This window comes from Chamaea fasciata, unplaced genomic scaffold (genome assembly GCF_029207755.1).
Source record: "Chamaea fasciata isolate MVZ Bird 193981 ecotype frontalis unplaced genomic scaffold, bChaFas1.0.hap1 SCAF_6, whole genome shotgun sequence".
Classification (NCBI taxonomy): Eukaryota; Metazoa; Chordata; class Aves; order Passeriformes; family Sylviidae; genus Chamaea; species Chamaea fasciata.
The window spans coordinates 56,934,448-56,957,161 of NW_027094091.1; the positions used below are offsets into that span (position 1 = coordinate 56,934,448).

Sequence of the window (22,714 nt, forward strand, 5' to 3'; positions counted from 1 at the left end):
TCACTGTTGCAATGATAAAATCCCATTTCTGTTTTTCATATTTCTACCTACAATGTGCAAAGAATGCGTTTTCTTACTTTGATTGCAATTTTGACATTTAAAGAAATGCATGCTGTAATGAGGCCTCTGTGTTTTGTTCACAATGAGAATATTTCAAGTTTTTGCATAATTAGAATATTAAGAGACTGTACATCATAGTGTAGAAAACAATTTAATATTTGCTTTCATTAAAAAAAAAACAAACCCCAACCAAAATACAAACCCAGTTCTAAATGGAAACTCTCACACTCAGATTTTCTAGGTTGTACACAAAGCACAGATATATAGGAACCTGTGGAGTAAAGAAGCTTTATATAGTTAAGAAGGAAGAAAGTGGAGCCTTTTTTTATTCTTGTTCAGAAAATGCTCTTTTTACCTCATTAATTTTATAAGATCTGCAAATGGTTATGAGGAAAAAAGTATAAATTCTAGTGAAAATGAAGCCTATTATTGCTCATAACAAGCCAACTGAGAAAAGATAAACCCCTTGCCCTGTTTTGAGAAAGCTTCTTGTTCTAGCTGTACTGAATGCAGGAATTATAAAAACAAAATAGGATTCTTGTTAGACTCATTTGCATGTTAAATATTCTGGCTGTTTTTCCAGCTCCCAGTTATTTCAAAGCGGTCCGAGTGTCTGAGCTCTGGGAACAAACCAAATGACTTACAACGCTCTTTGGTGTGCAGATGACCCCTTCCCTAAAAATCTGCTAAATCCAAAGCGGAGCAAGTTGATGATTGTACTCTTTGAAATCATAATGGGCTGCTGAGAGAGAAACTTTCCTTCAGAGCAGCTTCAGGAGTACGTGGCTGAAGAGAATATTTGAGAGGGTGCCGATAGGCAAAGAGCCTTCATTTGCTCAGTGATGAAAGTTTTAACAGTCCTGTTTCCCTCAAAGTCAAATTTGAAATGGCACCAATGCATAGAGCAAATCTGAAGTGCTTTAGACCAAGTTCAGTAGATCTTTAAATCTGGCATTAGCCTACGCTATTTAGCACATAAAAAATGCCTGTATGGAGATGGATTTCAGACCAGAAAGTTGGTATTTTAATAGTTAATGCTCTATATGCTGAAAAAACAAAACCAAAAACCCCTCAACCAAACCACACAAACACCAATCTCAAAGAAACCCTACACACATCTGTAGGAGGATCAGGGATTTTATCAATTTTATCTGTGTCAAAATAAATGAGGCAACTCATCAGAAGGAAAGTGTCCCTAACGATCCATTAACATTAATGGGCTCCAAATCCTTGCTTGGAGAACAGATCATAAAGCTTCCAGACAGCTGGACAGCCTCACCTTGAATATTCAGTAACAATTGAAAGGGAAAGGTTAGGAAAGGAGCAGAATGAATCATTGTTATGTCTTTGTAAATCAGTAAGTGTGTCCCAGACTTTTTTTTGTGTGTGTGTGTGCTTTGCGTGAAATAGTTCATTTTCCTTCTCAGGAACGAAAAAGTAGCAGAGCTAGGAAAGGTGAGGGTAACGGGAAACCAGATGTGCAATGAAATGTCTTCTGCACCGGGAAAAATTAAGCAGCAGCAACTCAGTAAAAACTACGACAAAGTTGTGTAAAGTTGGGAATGGGAATTATGAGTGGAAGGCAATTGTTCACAGTTTCTTTGAAGATGGGAGCTGAAATGTATCAGGTGAAGCTAGCAGGCAGCAGATTTTAAAGGAAGTGGGTTTTCATGTCATGTGTACTAAGGGGTGGACCTCACTGCCACAGGATGGTAGTAAAGGTCAAAAATATAAAAGCACTCAAAGAAACAGGAGAAATTCAGAGAACGGTGTGCCAGAGGCTATGGAAGCAGCCTCTGTCTTGGGGTGCCCCAGAAGCCAGAGCACTACATCAGACTTTGTGGATGCTTTGGTCCTCTTTCAAAATTCTTGATTTTATTTTTCCCTGGAAAGTTCCCCTCGAGTCTTGCTGCTGTTCCTGGGAATGCCAGCGCGTGGTCTGTTTAATTGCGTCGGGTCACGTAGGCACCTCACTGTGTACCTGTTGGGCTCTCCTGACTGCGTGAGGGCTGACTGACACACCCAGCTTCCCAGAAAGCCCCAAGGATATCCTGTTGGATTGCTTTTTTTCCCCTCGTGTGAACTTGGCACCCAGCAGTTCCAATGACATGGGGGTTGTGCGTAGCCAGGGCCCAGGAATGGGGTGGGGACTGTGGCGCAGGGAAACTCTTGAGGATCTCATCTCTAAGTGTGGTCAAAGACTGGTGTATTTGGCAGGAAACTTTTCTTCCCCACTCTTGCTGGAGCATAAATTTACTTGCACGCCTCAGAGCTGCAGGGGACAGGGCAGAGAGCTGCTTGTCCTTTCTCCCACTGCCACTTTTCCAGGAACAAGAAGTACGTTTTTGGTAGGTCCATTCAGGCACTTTTCTGTTCCTGCTGTTGAGCCTCTGCATTAGGGGAATCAAGGAACATTAGTAGGTGCCTCTAAGAGGCTCCTTCAAGCTCTCGAATTTCCTAAATCATAGAAAATTGTTCATGTTTTATATTTCAGCGTGTAGGAAATAAACTACTTTTTTAGTAGCTTTTGCATCCAAGTACTGCTGTATTTGAAAGGGAAAAAGAAGTGACTCTAGAATACACATAAATAGGAAGTGCCTGGGAATTACAAAGACAAGGGTATTTAAGTAAACATTGGCTATTTAAAGTAACAGTTTTCAGGGAACAGTTAATGCAAGGAATTTTATCTTTTTTTCCCCATTTTTCAAACTATAGGATGTGGTCAGGAATTTTCAGGAATATGTGTTTCAAGAAACATGATGTATAAAGATTTTATGAATTACAAACCTCTCTGTACTATTATTTATCTGATCTGGGTCCATCAATTTATTTTTTATGTGTGTGATCCCTCGATATAGTCTGGTTTTTCCTTTCTTCTGCTAACTAGTTTGATGAATAGGTCAGCCACAACCCTTCATAATAACTTTTTTTAGGCTATCCTACCTTTTCAGGTAGGTTGAGTTGAAGAATTTTCATACACCTAGACTTCTTCCACCCACATGGGTGTGGTGGGATTTAATTTCTGAGCCTGTTTAGGTGCCATGGGAGTTCAAAGCAAGTGCTGCTATTTCTATTTCCATGTCTAAATCACTTGTACCTGGTGTAGAGAGAACTGGAAGCAGGAGGGCTGTGTTCTGGGCTGCTCATCTGGTTTTTCCCAGGGTAGTGCTGGGAAGCAGAAGCTGAATGAAGCTACTTTGTAGTGCCTGTAAGCCTGACAGGAGCAGGAGCTTTGGATAATAATATGTTCATTTAAACAATGCTAATAATCAGAGTCCATTCTTGGGATGTGCAAATTGGAATGTACAGCGAGCTGCAAGGGAGCCTTGATAATTGGGAAATAGTTTGCTTAATTACGTTGTTCTTAGTCAATGTATCATTAAAGCAATGAAAAAGCCAAATGATTGTTTAATGTTTGATGGTGTCAGTATTTTCTAGTCTCCCAGATAATTTAATAGTCTGGATAAATGTATTTGGAAGGAAAAAAGAAGGTACTTTAGAATATCCTATGGATAGGAAGTGGATAAGAATTATAAAGATAAGGTTATTTAAAAAGTAAACCACAGTGCAACACCTCCTCTCCCCCCCCCCCCCCCCCGAAAGAAGTCCAAAGTAAGCCAAAGCAAAACAAGAAAAGGAAGCCAAAACCAACCCAACCACAACTGCTTCATTTATTGCACAACAATAAAAAATTCGGGTATGTAATCAGGGGGCTTAGTGGAACGTGTTACCTGTTGTACCTTTGCGTTACTTTGGTAGTTGTAAGGGATCTCCTATTGCAAAAGCAGCAGTTTTCCTGTTGATTTTCAGATGTTGAGAGTGGCCAGGCCTTGCCTGGTGACTAATCTCAAATGTTTAAGTCACCTTGGTCAAAAAGGAATGAATACTTGCAAGTGCTGACTCAGGTTGCCATGTTCAAGTAATTACTTAAGGGGTTTTGTCTGCTCTTGATTAAAACAACAGATTTGTGTTTTTAGCTGTATTACCGCAGCTGTCAGCATCTTTGTTCTTTCTGTGTCCAGAAAGAAGGTTAAAAAGTCGTTAAATAAGGCAGAACCTCTGTTTCTGAGGCTTACTTTAGAAATTGATTGCAGTTTGAAAATACAAAGATTGATATACAAATGTAAATACCCTGAGACAAACGTTAACATCCAGATGTTCTCATGTCCAACTTCACAAATCTGAGCTATAACCCAAGATTTTTTGCATCCTCTGTTGATAATTTTCTTTTCCTACTGTTGAAAAACTATTTCCTTACTGTATAAAGAATTCTTTGCTTCTGTGTTTGCAGATGCTGTGAAGCCACCAGTTAGCTCCTTACAAACATCTGCTGAGTTACCCTTGCCCATCAACACTTCACCGCCTTCCATGCAAGCAGAATCTTCCCTTCCTTCTCCTTACCGGCTTATTAACGTCCCCCCTCTGGAGTCTTCCTCTGGCCAAGAAGATCCTCAAGACTACTTACTGCTAATAAACTGTCAAAGTAAAAAACCTGAACCTATGAGGTAAGTGACTTTTGTTTCTTAATAACGCTTGTTTGTATTACAGGCCAAGAATGTTCGTGCTGAACGCATTTTTTTATTGCCAAGACGCCGAGCATTTGGATGCACATATCTACGCGGGGAAGCTGCCTGTAACTTTTCCTTCTTTTTTTCCCATGCATTAAACCTTTTGCCGCAATAGTAAGTTGTGTGATCAGTGCCAGACCTATATTGCATTCTCCGAAAGCGTGGACAGCAATATGCCAACATGAAGTATCACAGTAATGCAGCAATCCAAGCCTTTCATTGGAGCTTGGAGTGCTGCATGGCACCAAGTACCCTTCCTTTAGCCACAAGCTGGTGTGCTTAGTCCAGTTTAGTACTAAAAGAAGCTGGAGGAATTTAGCCTTTCTCCCTCCTGGCATTTGTTGTCCCAGTTTTGCCAGTTAAAGCTTTCATGGGAGGGGTTTAGAAAACATGCTGATTTTATTATCACCTGCCAGGTTACCACATCACTGAGTACAGTGATCTTCAAGTGGCATTTGTTTACTATTACTAGCATGCTTCAGACTCTCAAACAAGAAAAAAAAACCCAATTATTTTATGATAACTAAGAATGCAGAGGCTGAAGCCACTCAGTCTCCATATCCTGAATTTCAGCTTTTTCCAAATAGCACTTATTTAAAAGGAAACTCAAATAAGCTTTATTTTTTACTGAATAAAGAGAATCTGCACAGTCAGTTCTCTAGAGAAGTGTGCAATAGGAAATCTGAAGGAAAAAGTTAGAACTATTGAATTAAATCTCTATTTATTTCTCCAACTGCTACTTCTAACTTAAATAAATGCCCTGCACCTCCTGCATAGGCAGTGTTCATAGTAGATAATCTGGGAAATATCACTGTGATTTGCCAGAATGGATCATGGTGGCCATTCCTAGAGCAGGCTGCCCAGGGACATACTGTCCTATTGGTTTGTTGTTTTTTTTTAATAAAAAACTATTTAAAAGAACCACAAATGAACTTGACTGGACAAGCTCCTGAGGAGCTTCACCTGATTTTGAAGGGTTTGCTTAGAGGTGTTAGAAAAACTGAGCAGATAATGTCCAGAGGTCCCTTCTGACCTTGAGCATTCTGTAGGAGAACCTTATACATTCCTCTGGCAAGCTTCTTTTCTGCCGTAATTTCAAATAAAATCTGCTGGGATATTTTCAGAAAAATTAACAAAACGTCTTGTTCTTTCTGTGGTTACAGACAAGTACGTGGAAGACTGAGGAAAACTTCCTTTGAGAGTGTTTTCATGACTATTTCACATGCTTCCTTAGGGCCATACCTTTTAGTGGCAGTGTCTTCTGCATCAACACCTTGATGCTCTGCCAGTTTTACCTGTGCCATGTGCTCTGCGCTCCCTTGGCATTTTTATCTTGCTCTGTTGTGCCTGAGGAGCTTCCTGCTCCATTTGCTGATGATTATGTGGTAGAAAAGTATCCACCCTTTACAGTCTTCCTTATAAAACAAGGGAATGAGCCTACAGTTCCCCCAGAGTATGGAATGTGCAGGTTACAGGCAGCACGGAATGCCCCAGAACCTCCTGCAGGGGAAGGGGAAACCCAGCGCAGAAGATTTTGGTGTTTAGTGATGTTTAGAAGCTGAAGTGGATGTTTAGTGCTGAAGAGGAATGTCAGTGTTCCTGCCAAAAGCTTTTAAGTTTGGTATCACTTCCAGAATGGCTTGGCTGAGGAATTGACTTGGATTTCAGCACTCTGGCCCATCAGAAATGTGTCTGAGTTCCCATTTGCTTTGCAAGGGACAGGCTCAGAGCAGAGTTTTACCACCACGATGTAAAGGTGTTTTTTAGGAATTAGGAAGGTTGGGATGTATAATTGACCTTCTGACCTGACTTCCACAATTATGTGATGTGTGGGTTAAGTAGAGAGGCTGAGGAGACCACAGAATGGGCCACAAAATGTAGTAAAGTATGGAGTCCATGATTAGCCTGCAGAATTTCTCAAGGCATCGCTGGTGACACAGGGGAGAAGGTACTGGGGAAGGCAGAAGGACCAGTGGAGATAAAATGCCTAGTGAACTGAAAGAACAGGTGAACTGAGAGAACAGAAGAAAATCTTTGAGAGTGTAGAGATTGTTTAAATAAATGATGGCTTTATAGAAATATTTGAAGACATTGACATTATGATCACTTGGATATTATATGGGCTTAGTTTATTTTCTGTAACTAAATAGCTGTGTCCTTTCATTAAAAAGGCTGTGATAATGAAAATTCAGAGTGACAGTTGTGCTGGACTTTCAGTTCCACCTAAAAGGACTGCCTATGTTTTATGTCTGGTAAAGCAGGTGAGCTGCTGGATTTGGGACAGAGTATAGAGCATGTAGACATTTTCCTATGGAATGAGAGCTTGTTGTATCTGTGTAGCACATTACCAAGATGATTATTAAGAGTGCACTCTGCCCCAGTCCACATCCTTACAGGCAAAGAAAAAAAATTAAATGGCTGCATAATTTTCCTATTTTCCAGGCTTGGAACAATTTATCTGTGTATTTCATACAGACTTAGTGCAAAGTGCAAGGCTTAATAGCTGTAACTTAAATGTTTCTGTTACTTAAATGTTAAATGTTTTCCCTTCAGACTTAAAAATTGCCAATGTGCAGAGGGAATACTTTCTATTCTGATTCTGCATGTTACTTTGCAGGTAATCTGGGAACCACTGAATTTTATTTCAAGGCTTTGAGGTTCTTTACTGGGTGAGATGGGTAACTGAGAAACATAGATGTATCTGAGTCACCTCTTTGGGATTTTTGAGAATTGTAGTGTTTCAGACCTAGCAAATAATAATTAGTGCTCCATTATAGTGTCATAGAGTGCACCACATACTGTTGTGAGAATGTCTTGCATGCAGCAAGTGCAGCTGTAACTATCATGCAGTATTTTGTCTAAAATAGTTTCATGCTCTGATCACTGTTGACTGAAGAAAGAGCATTGTTTCACTGTAGCATTTAGGGAGATTTTAAGGTTTGTATTTGGCTCCTGCGTAAGAAAATGCAGCCAAACATTGCTTCCAAATCCGTTATTTTTCTGGCTCATTCGAGTGGTGTATTGAAAAACTAAATGCTGTCTTCCTCATCTTTCCTGTGTATGAAGCAGCCAAGGGTCACCTTTTCTCTCAGAAGAGGGGCAGGAGTACCTGCTGTTAGAAGACTTTGAAAGTAAAAAGATTCCACTACAGTGAGTGAACAGTAGCCATTCTTGGAACACGTGTGAGAAATTAATCACAGAGCCATTAACTTGCCTGAAAATATTGTTTGTTTGAGACTCATCTTGCATGGTGTTCTGTGAGTTTTAACAGAAAAACTATGTAACTTTGGCTTCCGTTTTCTGTAAAGAAGTAAAGAAGTCTGGTTGTTATTTATTTTCATGTCTGTCCTGTTTTTCCTATGCTTGCTGTTGCTGTCCCAGATTGCTGGCACACAAGAGCAGTTTTGCTGCCATTTTGTTCACAATATTCTGTTTAATCATATTGATTCCTGCAGGTGGGAAAAGAATCAGCTGAAAAAGATGAGTAGTCAAGCCAGCCCGAATACTTTATTTGCAAAAATGAGATGATTAACGCTCAGACTGAAACACTTGGGAACCCTTTTTCCTGGATCTCTGTCAACAAGTGGTTTTTAGTAGGTGGAGGCTGGCTTTTTACTGGGCTCCCTTTGCCTCAGTGCCCCACCTCCCCACCGTACTCTTAATGCCCAGTCCTTGTCGATCAACAGGCTGGACAGTTTTCTTTTACTGGTATGTGGAAAGAGATGGCCAGTCCTAGCACTGAGTAAGGGATAGTTTGGCCACTTACCATAATCTGCACATATGTGATGCACACACATGATAACACTGAATTCACCTCATAGTCATCCTCTGCTTATAAAGTGAGGAGTTATCATTGCGTTGCATCCAACTTCGCTGTTATTTTCAACTGAGGCGTAAAAATCCTTTAATGCTTATCGTAATAACCAATTGTTAATGGAATATTTAAGCCAATTGATTTTTTTTATTGAGCTGTACTAAAGGGAAAAATTAAAATTCTTGAAGTACAGAAGTTATTGGAAAAGAACCCCAAACCAGGAGTACAGTCTGTTCCTGTGAACTATATATTTGCAGAATTGTATATGGTGTTCTTATCATGATCACTGGTTAATGATGGCTTGTAAAAATAGTTAAAATTCTGAGGCTGAATTCCCTAGCTTCACTTGGGCATAAACTCTTTCTTTATTTCAGAGCGTCTTCAAACTTTCAGTCATGCAAAGTCAGATTACTTACAGCCCATTCATATTTTGAAAACCATTTCAGTAGACTGAGATGTTGATTCCAAAAGATTACTTTCAAAATCATGAATTAAATCAGAAATGCCCTCTTGTAATAAGTAATGTAGGCTGTTGCCATCAGCTAAGCAATTGACAGACCTGGCTGCCTCATGTGTCATGATTTTTGAAAGCCTTCTGTTTGCACAGGTGCTTGTGGTCAAGAAAGAAGAAGCATCATTCACTTAGATCCAGAAAATCTCTTATATTTAAAAAGGATAGCATTTGTTGCCTGAATTTCATGGGTAATCCTTAGGCTCTGGCATTGTAAATATGCTGTTGTTTCATTTTGAGCTTTGGGTATATGTTCCTGCATGTTTCTGTAAGATAAGTGTACTGTTTATGTTTTATTCCTGTAGTTTTAGATATTTTTTTTTTCCTTTTAAAGTATATCCTAGTGATCTGGAACTAATAATTTTGGTTCTGAAATTGATTGTCAGTGTCCAACTTTATTTTTATAATATAAAAATTAGAGATCTCAATCTTTGCCATATTTGCTCACGTGAAAAATGCTTGACTTTCTCTGGGGTTTTGGTTTAAATGGATATCATAGAACTAGGAGAGTATATCTAGAAAGTGAGGAACTCCTGAATCAATCCTTTGAATAAAGAGGAAGGGCTGCAGCAGGGGCTGAGCTCAGAGTGTTCACAGTCCATTATGCACTCCGTAACCTCATGTGCTTCCTTCAGTCCTATGTGCTCTATACTTTGCAAGTGTTTCAAGCCTCCAGTGGTTCATACGTGAATTTTTGAAGCTCTGAGGCAAAGAGCTCTGAGGCAACTGTTAACAAACAAGAGAAATATATATTTCATGATGGTCAGCATCATGAGGAATGTAGGAAGTTTTACTTCCTTGGTTGTGCCAAGAACAAATAATGAGAAAATTATCTTCTTTTGGGGGGAGTTGATGAAACTAAATGCAGATTAAAGTTCAGAGTTACCTAGAAACCAGTTCTGACCAGTGACAGAACTGAAATCGATGTTTAAGATAGTAACCACAGCAAAATTACTATATTTTTTCTGGTGGAAAAAAATGCTAAAACAATAAGAATAAGCTGATAGGAAAAGGTGATAAAATTGAAGTGAGAACTGTCATAAGCCTCTTGTCCTGATGGAAGATTGTATCTTTCCTGTTAAACAGAACAAAAACCAGTTGGTGACGTGAATGACATTTCTCTTGAGTGCAGATGTCCATTCCAAGCTGATCATGTTGGTTCCCCTGACAGCTGGCAGAGAGGCACTTCGGGAGTGATTCATTGGGTTTAGATGGAGATCTAGGAAGGACAGACTGTGTTTCATACAGTCTCCATTCCTCTGATGACTGGGAAGGGAACCTAAATGAATAGCTTTTCTGGATTCCTTTTTTCTCAGGTTGCCAAAACGCTGGGAGATAAATCCAGCTGTCCCTAACAAAAGTTTTGTACAAACCTATTGACAAATGAAATGTGAATAATAAATATTAGTTAGGATCACTTTGAGGTGCAGAACCTGTTAAATAAGGGAGAAAATCCTTCTTGTGGGAGTGAGTGTACTTTATTTATGTATTTTATTCCTCAAAAGCTTTGGAACTCTGTGGTCCAGTTGCTTAATAGAGTTTACCAAGAGTTGTATTGCAGGTGTTCATTGATACACATGCATGCTGAAATATTTACATATGCATGTATAAATTAACACAATGGTATGGTGTTGAGGTAATGAAAACAGGAACCATCACAGTATGTTTGATCAAAAAGTGTATGGACTTCCTTAACTACACCACTAACATCTCCTGTGTTAGAATTTTGCCACCGTTTTGACTTTCATTTAAGCAAGGAGCCAGACTGATAACAGAATTTCTCTGCCTGGAGCACAGTAAATGGGGAGGTTTAGAAAGGAAATCAAATGATTGTAATGTGGTTACTTTCCATGTAAGTTTACTGGTAGTGGTTAGTACCAGTACTAACGAGTGCTGTTCTCGTAAAAAAATTTCCTAAGAAATCAAAAGTAAACTGCTCTGCAGCTTTATCTAACAAGACCTCCTTCATTTGCATTCAAGACAAAAGCTCTCTGTTGCACATGCAACCTATAAATTTTTTTCCCTCAAAGAACATACTATGTTCCTCCTATTTATGATCTTATCTCTTATTATCTTCTCCTCACATACTTCAAATGAGTTTTACATGATCCATAACTTCAGGGACTCATTTAGGGGGGTTGCACGCAATCATATTTTTTCTCTTAACATTTTTTTCATAATGATTTGAATTAGCAAATACTGTACGTCCAAGAATTGAGCATCTTATTTTTACCTTTAATGGTGCCAATGAAGTGCTGCTAGTTTGCAGCATGGGTTAGAAAAATAATAAGTAAAAAACCTGCAGCCCCCAAACAAAGTTGGCTTCAAACTGGCATCCTGAAAATCACTTGCTTTATGAAACATAAACCTTTTGTAGAGCTGTTGATAAAGCTCCACAGTTGTGGAATGTATTTCACATGCATGGAATTGTATGAATGCAGTTACTTAGGATCCCTAGGTACTCATGTTTGTTTAATAATTGAGTTCCTGCATCTCATTTAAAAACAAATAAAAAATTGGAAGACCCTGGCAGACTTTTCAGTTGGTTACGTGATAAACTTTGTGTTTATGGTTCGCAATGTTTGTTTTCCTCTGCGTGTTCACCAACGTTCTAATCTCGCAATCTCACATGTAGATCTCATGCTGACTCTGCAAAATCCAGCTCTTCAGAAACAGACTGCAACGATAACCTGCCCTCCCACAAAAACCCTGCTCCATCAGGGAGCAAGCACGCTGTGAACGGCTTCTTCCCGCAGCAGGGCGTCTACGATTCCCCGCCTTCCCGCTCCGCGCTGACGCTGGCAGACTCCAGCCTCTACAACCTGCCCAGGAGTTACTCCCAGGATGTTTTGCCCAAGGCAGCGTCTCCATCCGGGACTGACGCCGAAGGAGAGCAACACGTTTTCAATACCCCGTCGGCAACGTCATTAGACGCGCAGATGAGGCACATCTCCATTAGCTATGACATTCCCCCCACGCCCGGAGGTACTTATCAGATCCCACGAACTTTCCCAGAGGGAACATTGTCTCAGACTTCCAAACTGGAGACTATTCCAGACATCCCTCCACCTCGGCCACCCAAACCTCACCAGGCGGCGGATCGATCTCCCGTGGAAAGCTGCGGCATCAGCCGCACCGCCTCGGACACCGACAGCAGCTACTGCGTGCCCGCTGTGGGAGCGCCGCCCGCGCGCAGCAACACCATCTCCACGGGAGACCTCAACGTCTTCCGGAAAGGTCGGTATTCCCTGGGCTGTCCTGAAGAGTTCTTGCCTTCAGCTGTGGGATCCGAACGATGCAGACGGGGTGAATGATGTCAGGGGCGTTTCTGGGCTGTAGGAAGAAGTGTTTAGCCCCTCACGCTGTGGCCTGTGTTCACTGTGTTTAAAATACGTAAGAAAGAGGGAAGGTGATTTTTAAACTAAGCCATCAAAACAGCAAAACACAGAACATCCGTAAGGGATGTATGTTGCACTGTGACATTCAGCCTTGGCTAAAAATAATTGAAGATCTAGACGTGTTTCTTTAATAATAAGCTCATATAAGTGAATGCAATACTACCGTTATCAGTCTTTCAAAATGACCAAAGCGAGCTCAGTGAAGCGTGGCCCAATCTGCTGAAGCTGAAATTGTTTCATGAAGATCGGGGGGATATGGTGTATACCCCAAGCTTTGGGATCAACCCTGATTTGATGATCATTGCCACCAGCCTTTCTTTTTTGTCCATGTGATAGACATGCTTGCTGCAGTCTTATAGTAGAATTCAAGTTGTTCCTTGTGGCCACCTAAATGTTGGTGCTCCAGATGTGCTGTCACGTGTATTGTCTTGTTAACCACTCTTGGACTAAGGGTTTCATTCTCTTTCAGATTTCTGAAGCAGGTGGGTATTACAGTGTTGTTTTTAATTTGAAATTTTGTATTGGTTTAAGTCAATACTAATGTTAGAGGTGATTTTAAAGGAGAATTGTTTGAAATTTGGGATGACTACAAAGCTTTTAGAGGAGGCAGTATTCAGAATGGATGGGATCATACAGATGCTCAGATACTATTGTTCTATTCGTCATTCATTTTGTAGACCGAGCATAAAATATTGGTGCTTGTTAGTGTTTCAAAATCACAAAGCAACACTGTGAAAGATCCTTGTTTGCTTTGCTTATTTTCTCTCATTTTGCTAAGTTTATGGGTGAGTATTCCTACACTGATTCTGAGATTGTCTGCCTCAGGAAAAGTAGTCTTTCTGAAAACACTGTTTAAATTTGGTACCTAAGAGCAGAGTTGTTCATCTTTCCTCTGTAGTGAAAATCTCAGAAAAAACTTCAGAGGTTTTTTTCAGGTCAAGATGGGGATAAACCCCAGGGTTTGCCCACTTTCTGTGCTGGCATTGTGAGGAGGGGCATCCCTGCCACCACAGGGTAAGGCAGCCTGCTGCCTGCGTAGATGAGCAGCGCGTGGGAGCCAGGAGCCTCAAAAGATCCCTGTCCAGCAAAGAACCAGCCATGGAGCTGAGGACCTGCTTAATGGGGAGTGCCAAGAGCCAGGACTCCCGAAAGGGAGAGATCTTTGGTTCTGCAGCAGTCCACTCCAGCTGAAAGGCCCCAGAGACCACACTGGGGAACTGAGAGAAGGGATTCACCTGTTCCCGCAACAGATGGGATCCTGTTGAATCAGCACTTTCCAAGCAAAGGGCATCAGTCAGAAAACCTTTCTCCAGATTTTCAACTACACCTGCTTTTTGCTTATTTTAGAATAGGTTTTTCATGAGGGCACAGATTCTCACTCTTACACTAAGTTCTTACACCTGCTCAGTTGAAAGGCAGACCCTGCGGCTTCTTTAAAAGCAAAAATTCATTTATCTTTCCTTGCCATGGAAAAATGCCACTCTGAGAGCTTCAGGTTGTGACTGATGAGTGCTAAGGTTGTTTTGAACACAGTCTTCTCAAATATAGATAAATCTAGGGGCCACAGCTTCAGGAGGTGTGTTTGTGTACTCTCAGAAGCAGACAGTAAATAACAGCAGACTCTGGATGCCAGGTGACAAAAACGGGGGTGATAAATGGCCACTTTCTCTTCTTGTTTCTTCAGAAATTAGTTCTCAAGACTGTTATGATATTCCACGAACGTTTCCGAATGACAGATCTAATTCATTGGAGGGCTTCCATAACCACTTTGTAAGTATGACTTGATCTGATGAGAGGCAACAGTGACAGTGCTTGAAAGCTCTTTGTTCCTGTGTAAGAAAGCAAGCTGTGCAGCGTTTGTGATTTTTCAGTTTCAATCGAATACATTTATCTGAGTAGATTAGGTTAAAAGACTCATATGATTCACAGCTGATTGCATAACTTATTTTGTTAAAGGAAATATATGTTAATTCTAGAAAAACAGAAGCATGTTGACAGTGGGAAGTGTTTCAAGTGAAGAACTAGATGAAAATTATGTCCCAATGAATCCCAACTCTCCTCCACGACAGCATTCCAGCAGCTTCACTGAACCCATCCAGGAAACAAACTATGTACCAATGATACCAGGCACGTTTGATTTTCCATTATTTGGAAAGCAAGTCCCTCCTCCTGCTCACATGGGTTTCAGGTCGAGCCCAAAGACCCCTCCCAGACGGTCGGTACCTGCTGCAGAATGTGAGCCACCGCCAGTGGATCGGAACCTCAAACCGGACAGAAAAGGTGAGGAAAACCTAATCTTTATCAGCTACGAAAGTAACATAGATTTCTCAACTTCTGCTTAGTGGAAAATTACCATGGTTTTAGACATCATTTTAAAAATAGGTTTTGTCCTACGAGATAACCAAATCCCAGAGGAGCCCTAGGATTATTTTTAACATTATTAAAACATCACAATAACAATACCAAATAAAAGCAGAGGTTTAGATTTTATTGCCCTAGTTACTAATGAAAAAATGTCACTGAATTCCTAAGATTCAGAAGTGTGGCCTTGTATGTAGAAGACACTTGTGATGCAGAGAGAGAACACAAGGCATTGGGCAGAACACAAATTTATAGCGTTGTTATAGCATTTTTAACAATGCTTGGTATGGGATCAGCACACACATAATCATTGTAGAGGGCTCCTTTGAATCTATCTTAAAAAATTAATCTCTTACATCTGGCACGTAATGTGTTTATTTTTTCCTTAAAATAAGGATCATTTGGGTGACCAGAGCTCTTGAGGAACAAAGGTGATTAGGTTGCAATATGTCTATAAGAGATACTTGTATAGAGAATCCCTAATAAATACCTTGGATTTTCCAGTTTATCTAAAATGTTTTATCAGCCATCGTACTAGAAATACAAGCAAATGCTTAAAGAACTTGTTTCCCTACTAAGTTTTTGAGACAAGATAACTAACTTTCTTGTAGAAGAGGGAACTAAAGAACATTAGCTCAAATATCTGCCCTGTTTTGCATTTGAGTAAGTCCTATTTTCAATTTCATGTACTTGAAAAAGTAGTATTTACATTGAGAATGGCTGACTTCATTGTGGGAACGCGTGATGGCAAATATTCAGATGATCCAAAATATTCACCAACTAAACCTTTAAAGTAGTATTTTTACCACAAAGTGAAAACAGGCTGGAATTATGGGAAATAGAGAGTATCACTATGATAGATGAGCTGTGTGGAATGGAAAGTACCACATCTCATTCTGCCTGTCCATCTTCAAAGATTGCAGCATGACCTTTTTTTAGAGTGTTGGCCCTCTGCTTGTGTCTAATTGTTTCTGTGTTACCAGACAGCAGCTTTGCTTAGTTCTTAAGAAATACTGGACAGGAAGAGATTGATGAAAGTTGATGCTGGAAAACATTCTCAGAATAAACTGAACTGAACTGAACTGAACTAAACTAATATAAAATATTTTCCCAGATTGACCAGTTTGTATATTTTACTGATAAAATGTTTGACCTTCAGAAGTAATAAATGTATGTGTTGAAAAGCATCTCACTTTTGCTGTTGGCAGTGCAAAGCTGCCTCACAAGTGTTTGCTGGGGCAGCATCGTTGCTCTTGCATCTCTCTTTTTGATCTGAATTAGCCTTTCATATTCAGAAAGTGGCATGTAAGGCTCCTGCTTTGCTTCCATCCTCAAATGCTTTACAGCTAGAAAGATATAGCTAACACCAGGGGAAGGACTTTAAGATGTGTTAGCATACCTCTTAATGAAGGTACAGTTACTGGATGAAATTTTTGCCTGTAGACTTTTGGAAGATGTTATCACTGTAAAATAATGTGATTGTTTGATGTAATTTACATACTGAAGTGATTTTAAAGTAAAACTGTCCCTGGAAGTAAATATGGTATAGTGCTTAGGGGCTGGAAGAAAGGAGTTTGGTGAATATCTTGAGTTGCCAGGCATGGTAATGGTTCTGATTTAGTACCGAGGATTTTATCCTAGTAGCGCACACACACAGACTGCTTCACTCTCATTTAATCTAATGCACCACTGCAGGTTTTCTGTTGTTGTGAAGAACAGATCTGGTGACACATAGGAATGGTGATATAGTCCCATTTCAGTAGCTGAGACCTCTACACAAATAACTCCTTCCAGATACACCTTTGGGAAAATAAAACTGCAGGTTCCTTTGAATTAAATTAGGTAAAGCCTTTGTTTAAGTGGACCTTTACCTAACTAAATCAGTGGTGTGCTTTATATTCTTCTGTGTTGCTTTTCGAGCTTTCAAGTTCTGTAGCAGCTTCTATTATCAGGTTGTTTCTGTTTATGTGAATATACTGCAATGCTCTTCTGCTACAAATTAGTGCAAAGGAAGTGTCAAGTAGGCCTGTGTGTTCAATAAATCTTTGGCAGACACAGAAGGGTAGGAAATGGAACATATAAAATTTACCTTCAGGCTATTGCTCCTTTAAATGTTGAGGGGATTTAATATGCCATTGGTTCAAGAACTTCTGTTGAACACCACTGGTGCTTCTCCGAAAGATGGTCTCCAAAATACTGCAGAGATCAGGTGTGTTGGGGGTAAGGTGTTACGAGGGCACGTTTCATGTCCTGTCAGAGGAAGCTGCTCTGTCTTTTTTTGTTTTGGTTACAGATTGCTGCAAAAACAGTGTTTGCACTGCCCCTAAGCTTTTTGGAAGCTATTAAAAATACTTGGAATATTAGAATACACCAACACCATTCACATGAGCATTAGCTTTAGCTCAGTCATGTTTCTGTGGGCCAGGCAGGTTTGTTGACAAAGAGATAATGCAGTGAAACCAGCACATAAGGGAAGGACACACTGCTTTCTGCTGTCAAATGTATGTGTTTAGAAACTCTTCTCTTTTCCTTTGGTTTAAGGGCTTGCTGCTTACAGCCTTAGGCTCTTTGATCTCCCCAGCCTGTTTCTTTTTCCACTGGTCTCTAAGAGAGCTTTGTTGCAGAAAGTGGGTTAAGAAATAATAATGAATAAAAGTATCTACAGCCTTGAGATTACAACACAGATTCGTGTAGTTTCATTTCTCTACCTCACAACTGCTTCTGCAAATATGGGGAGCTTCCAGTACTTTCTGGAAGTCTTGATAGTAATTTCAAAACATGGTGTTGGCTCTCTGCCCCAATAACTTGAATCAAAACACTTTACTTTTTCTTTAGAGAAGCATACCTAAAGGTAAGTGATGTATTGCTTGGGACAAAATGGGAAGTGTTTGGCAGGCGCTTTTCTGCATTCACCTATAACTGAATGATAAAAATAATCTCTTCTTTCATTTGGTTTTTTTCAGGGTGCTCTTTCTTTAGCTACATAGGACCATTGGCTATATTGATTTTTGTATTTCTGCTTTTTGGCTGCTTTAGCTTGCCATGATTGCATGTAGTCCTGATGCTAAATTGGAAGTGTGTTTGCTGGTAGAAGGCGTCAAGCAGAATAAATATTGCATCCGCTCATGCAGATGGGTCTAACTCTCTGAATTGTTCAAAGACAGTGACGGGTTCTGCCACAGAGCAAAAGTGACATTTGTTGTGATGGTGTCATGCCTTCTTCAAAATACTGTTTGTCCAAGAAGGAGCAGTAGAATTAAAGGTGTCCAAGTGCTGTGAGGTGAAGGAATGCTCCCTAGACAGACTAGGCAGCAACGAACCATGTTCTCTTTTCAAGGGAAAAGTTCGTGGTCAAAAAGAGAATTTAAAAGGTGTGAATTGTTTATTGGTCAGGAGGAAGCATTTGAGTGGTACAGCATTTGAGAGATGGGGATCTCTGTGAACCTCTGGGAATGGCAGTGACCCCCTCCTGCCCCAGGATTTGTTTCCATGGCTAGGGCAGAGGGGTATCTCATCTTAAAACAAAACTTTAAGACCAAACAACTATGAAAACAGACTTTTTTTTTTAATAACTGCTTAGAAGGTGTCCAGAAAAAGGTGTGTAACATCATCCCATCTGTAAGGCTGAAATATCTTAAGAAATATGTGCCCGTCATCTTGACTGATAAAATACAGTTTTTCAATATCTGAATCAAAGTGTAAAGTCAGTGATGGAATTGGTGATGGTGGAGATTAGTTCCTCAAAATCTCAGCTTGATGCCCAACTTACATTTAATTGGTAACTTATTTTTTCTGTGTTATAGCACATTTCTACCAAAGCGGGCTTTTTAAGGTTCTGAAAAGAAATATATGAACAGTGGGCATATGGCTGAACTAAAAATTCATGGCCATGATAAAATTAAAAGCAAAAGTTAAATCTCATTCATTTGAATATAGTATATGAATGTAATGTATGAATGAATGAGTATAAATGTCGTTTTTGTAAAGTTTTTGATCAATAGTACTTAAAAGCACTTTCTGAGAGAGTTCCATTTAGCCCAGGTCCTAGTTCAGGGTCATGGGGAGCTGAGCTAGAACAGTGCCCTCAGGATCACTCAGCAGATTGCTGACAGAGGCAATACAGAATTTAGGATTCCCAGCTTGCAACATGGTACTGGACTTTGCTTCATTTGTCTGGAATAGCAATTTGTCTGTTTGTTCAAATATTGTTAGGGTTTAATTGCATTCAAGATCATTTTGAACAATATTGCCAGTCCTATTTTTAGACTGGGTGGCACAGATTATTTTGCTGATAGCAAAAATAGCCAATAGTTAGTGTGATGCATTTTAGGGTTTTTTTCTTTATTTTTTTAAATGGCTTACGTTTCTACAAAAATACATCAGCATTTAATCTGAGAGGCTTCCTAAAACTTAAGTTCACATGACTGCCTTTAAAAGAGACTGCTGCTTGGCCCTGGTAATTTTCAGCCCACTATTTGGTCAACTTGGATTTAGAGACAGTGTGTGATGCACACATTTCTTTTCATGCCAAGAAAATACCCAGTTGCAGCTTTAAAACAAAACAAACCAACAAACAAACAAAAGAAACCAAGGGAGAGGAAGAAAATTCTCATGGAGTTGGAAATTGTGATTGCTTTTTAAAACGTTAAAAATTTTATCTGGTTGCTTTTCCCCTTTTTTTTTTTTTTTTTTTTTTTCTCATTTAAGATGTTAAGAGACATCATCTGCGTGGTTAAACCACAAATATGTGGCTTGCTTCTTAAAAATGTGGCTGTATCTTTGGCATCACCCTTCGTGTGCATCTCCCAAATGGATTAACTTCACAGAGAATTCCAGTTTTCTTTATAAAAGAGCCCAGGCCCACTTTGAGAAGGTAATTGTGTCCAGAGCTTTCCCGTGGCAGGAAGCACCTGCCACATTCTGGTCCCCATAGGACCCGCTGGGATGCTTCTGGATGACTGGAATCATCTCCCATTGTTGCTCTGCAGCCTGGTGCTCGACAAATCCCAGGCAAGGCAGGTAGTTGTTAAGGAAATTAAGCACCCTCATTAATCATGCAGGTAGTTATAAATAGCCTGATGAACAGTTTCCTTGTTAGACACTCGAACATGTAAATATTTAAGTTGGACACTGTGAACATATTGCAAGCCCTGATACAGCAGGAGCACCACGCCATCCTTAAATAAAACTTCAGAGAAACACTGGCAGCATTTGTGACAATGGGAACTGACAATTCTTTAAAAATAATAATTATTAGGGGCTGGCAACACTTCAGTGTTCCACACTATCACCATTGTCTTGCATATTCTTTAATAAAGGTTCAGTTATGTTCTGAGGCTTTAGGACAAGTAGGCATATAAAATATGAGAATGGTGGTTTCAATCTGCAGCAAGAACTGAAGATCTGTTGAAAAAGAAACTAATTTTTGTGATGACTTTTCTAACCAGAAGTATTGTTCATTTTGCTTTTGAGAAATCCATGCATTTTATCTTCAATTTCTCTTGAAAGCTACACCCCTTGTTCATTCCATTTAGGAATTTTAAAAAGTTAAGCTTTTGGGGGATGTTTTGGTGCTTCCTCAGAGTTTGTAATGCAAGTTGAGTACAAATTTATTGATTTTTTTTTTCCTTCTTTGCTCTTCCAGAAACTCCCATTTAGCTGAAAATTAGACTTCCTCCATGCCTGCACTAAATTACTTGTACAAGTCTAGTTTTTACTTAATGGCTTTAAATGAAGTTTACATAACTCCTTGCTGTGATGCACCAGTCCTTAACTTGCAGCTGTGATTTGTCTTCTAAAACTTTGAAACAACAAATAATTTCAATAAAGATTTCATTTGGATGGCTGCATCACAGCTGCAGAGGAAGCTGCACTTTGCTGGACACAATGGTTGTAACAAAATTAAACCTGCCAGTTTTCTAAAGACAAACTGCAATACTTGCTCTGATACTACTGCTAGGGATTAATAAATTTAAGGATTAGGGCTAGGAATTTTTTTATGTTTAGGTAATTTTAAACTCCAAAGATAGGAGGTAGAGCAGGAACAAGAGAGCATGGGTAATAATGCCCTATTTTTATTTCTCTTCATAAAATTTTTCTCTTCTTTGCTGTGTCCTTATCACTTTTTTCAAGACAACATAGTTTTTGATGCACATATTTTCATGCTATCCCATTAGTTTTTAGTAGGTTTAATGTTAAGCTTTAGTTTCTCCGTGAATAATTTAAATTTTGTTATTTTTTCTGTGTTTTGTATTTGAAGTCTGTTGGATTTTGCAAATCTTAGTGCAGCATGAAACTGCTAATCAATAAACGCTCCAGACCACTGCACTTAGGTTTTAAAACAGTCTCTGTTATTGAATGCTTTTAGTTCATCATGCTTTGGGGGCTTTTAAAATACAGACATGTAGAGTTACTCACAAATTAGAGCAGTCAAATAGTATTTTGATGATTAATAGCTTTGGTATTCTCTGAGTAGTTTTATGGCATTTGCCAAATATTTTAGAAATACCAGTGAACCTTAGCTGTCAGATCCAGTTGACCTTCTTCATAATCAGATATTTTTTCCAAATCATTCTTAATTTCTGTAGCATTCAAACTACCAGTTTGCTGCAAAAAGTTATTTTCAGGGGGTAAAGATGTCTCAGAAGACTGGAGAGTGACTCTATGTGACTGCTTTTTATATTTCATAACACTGAAGAATAAGTTGATTTCAATTTGTTTTTATTGTCCTAGAGACCACAGCTATCAGCATCCATATCTTGCCACCAACCAGCACAAAGCACATTATTGATATTCCTGTTTGTTGGTGGATGCTAGTATAGAATTCCGTTTGAATGTTGTATAACTAAATACATGTTTCTAATTAGAAGTACCTTGGCAGGAAACAGTCTTACGAAAACAGAGATGAAAGAGCAAATTCAGGATATTTGAGGAGCTCTGTGTTGAAGACCATGTACTCAGGAATCAGGGTTCACTTGGGTGAGGAAGAGAAGAAAAGCGGGAGTTTACTCAGCAGAATTGAAAACCAAATAATGAACCCTGTGGGAGCAAGACAGTGAGTTTCAGCCTTGTTTTTCAAGGATAAATCTGCAGTGATTCTGAGTATGGGAATTCTTGGACCTCAGTGCAAATTTCAGTTTCGTCTAATTACAAAGAAAAGGGGGCAAGATGTGTATTTTGTGGATGGAAACAAGAAACTGTGGTTAGTTATTTCTCTCTGAAAGTACTTTTGTGTGGATGCAGAGCACTTATGTGGCTGGTTTTTCCTTCTGCTCTCCCCCTCCTATCCCAAGCACTGCACTGCTCTACCGTTCCTACATCTGATCTCCTTGTCTCATGCGGATTACTCCTGTTGGCCAGGAAACAGGATTATCAGATCATGCATTTCTCAAATTCTACATCACGTTGGTATTTTTACCTTAAAATTTTAAGCCCTAAATAGCTGGTATTTAAATAGAAGAATTGGCCTCTTCTGTGAGGATGTTTGCAATTTCCTGACGTGAAATCCCTTGCCAGCAAGCCATGGAGCAAGCATCCAGTCAGGAAAGAAGTGTCCTTAACAGCAATCATGTTTAGTTCTGGTGTTTCAAGGCAATAGTCTGAGAACAAATGAATCTTTTCAGCATTATGTCCTCAAAACCAAAAATATGAGGACCCACCTACACTGATGCAGGAATTTACTGCAGTGGGACAGCTTCCCCCCACCCCTCCCCCCAATATTATATTCCAAGTGTTCTGTGGAAAACAAGAGCCAATGCAAAAACCAAAAAGGTTTTTCAGTTTAAACCGTTGTTTGAAACAAACTCAAACATGTGAGATGGACTCTTCTCCTGGTGACTCTGCAGACAAAGGCAGCATTGACGTGCCCCAAATGCCAGGAGCAGAATTCGTGCGTCTGAGTGCGCTCCAGTGCCACAGCCATCATCGCCTGCTCTGCCTGGCAGTTTGTACAAGAAGCCATTTGTTGGAAAAATAGGCTTCATTACTGATTTTTCAGCTCAGA

General features: G+C 39.7%; 1 protein-coding gene across 6 annotated transcripts in view; it reads left to right on the top strand.

Moving 5' to 3' along the window:
- GAB1 (GRB2 associated binding protein 1) overlaps window positions 1–22,714 on the top strand; it is a 95,737-nt gene that overhangs the window by 62,327 nt on the left and 10,696 nt on the right. For 5 of the 6 annotated variants that reach the window (XM_066186451.1, XM_066186455.1, XM_066186454.1 and 2 more), the window contains 4 exons: window positions 4,352–4,565; window positions 11,589–12,190; window positions 14,036–14,121; window positions 14,328–14,631. In XM_066186451.1, the coding sequence (XP_066042548.1) occupies window positions 4,352–4,565; window positions 11,589–12,190; window positions 14,036–14,121; window positions 14,328–14,631 (1,206 nt within the window). The remainder of the gene's footprint in view (window positions 1–4,351; window positions 4,566–11,588; window positions 12,191–14,035; window positions 14,122–14,327; window positions 14,632–22,714) is intronic. The other variant, XM_066186453.1, reaches the window with a different exon arrangement.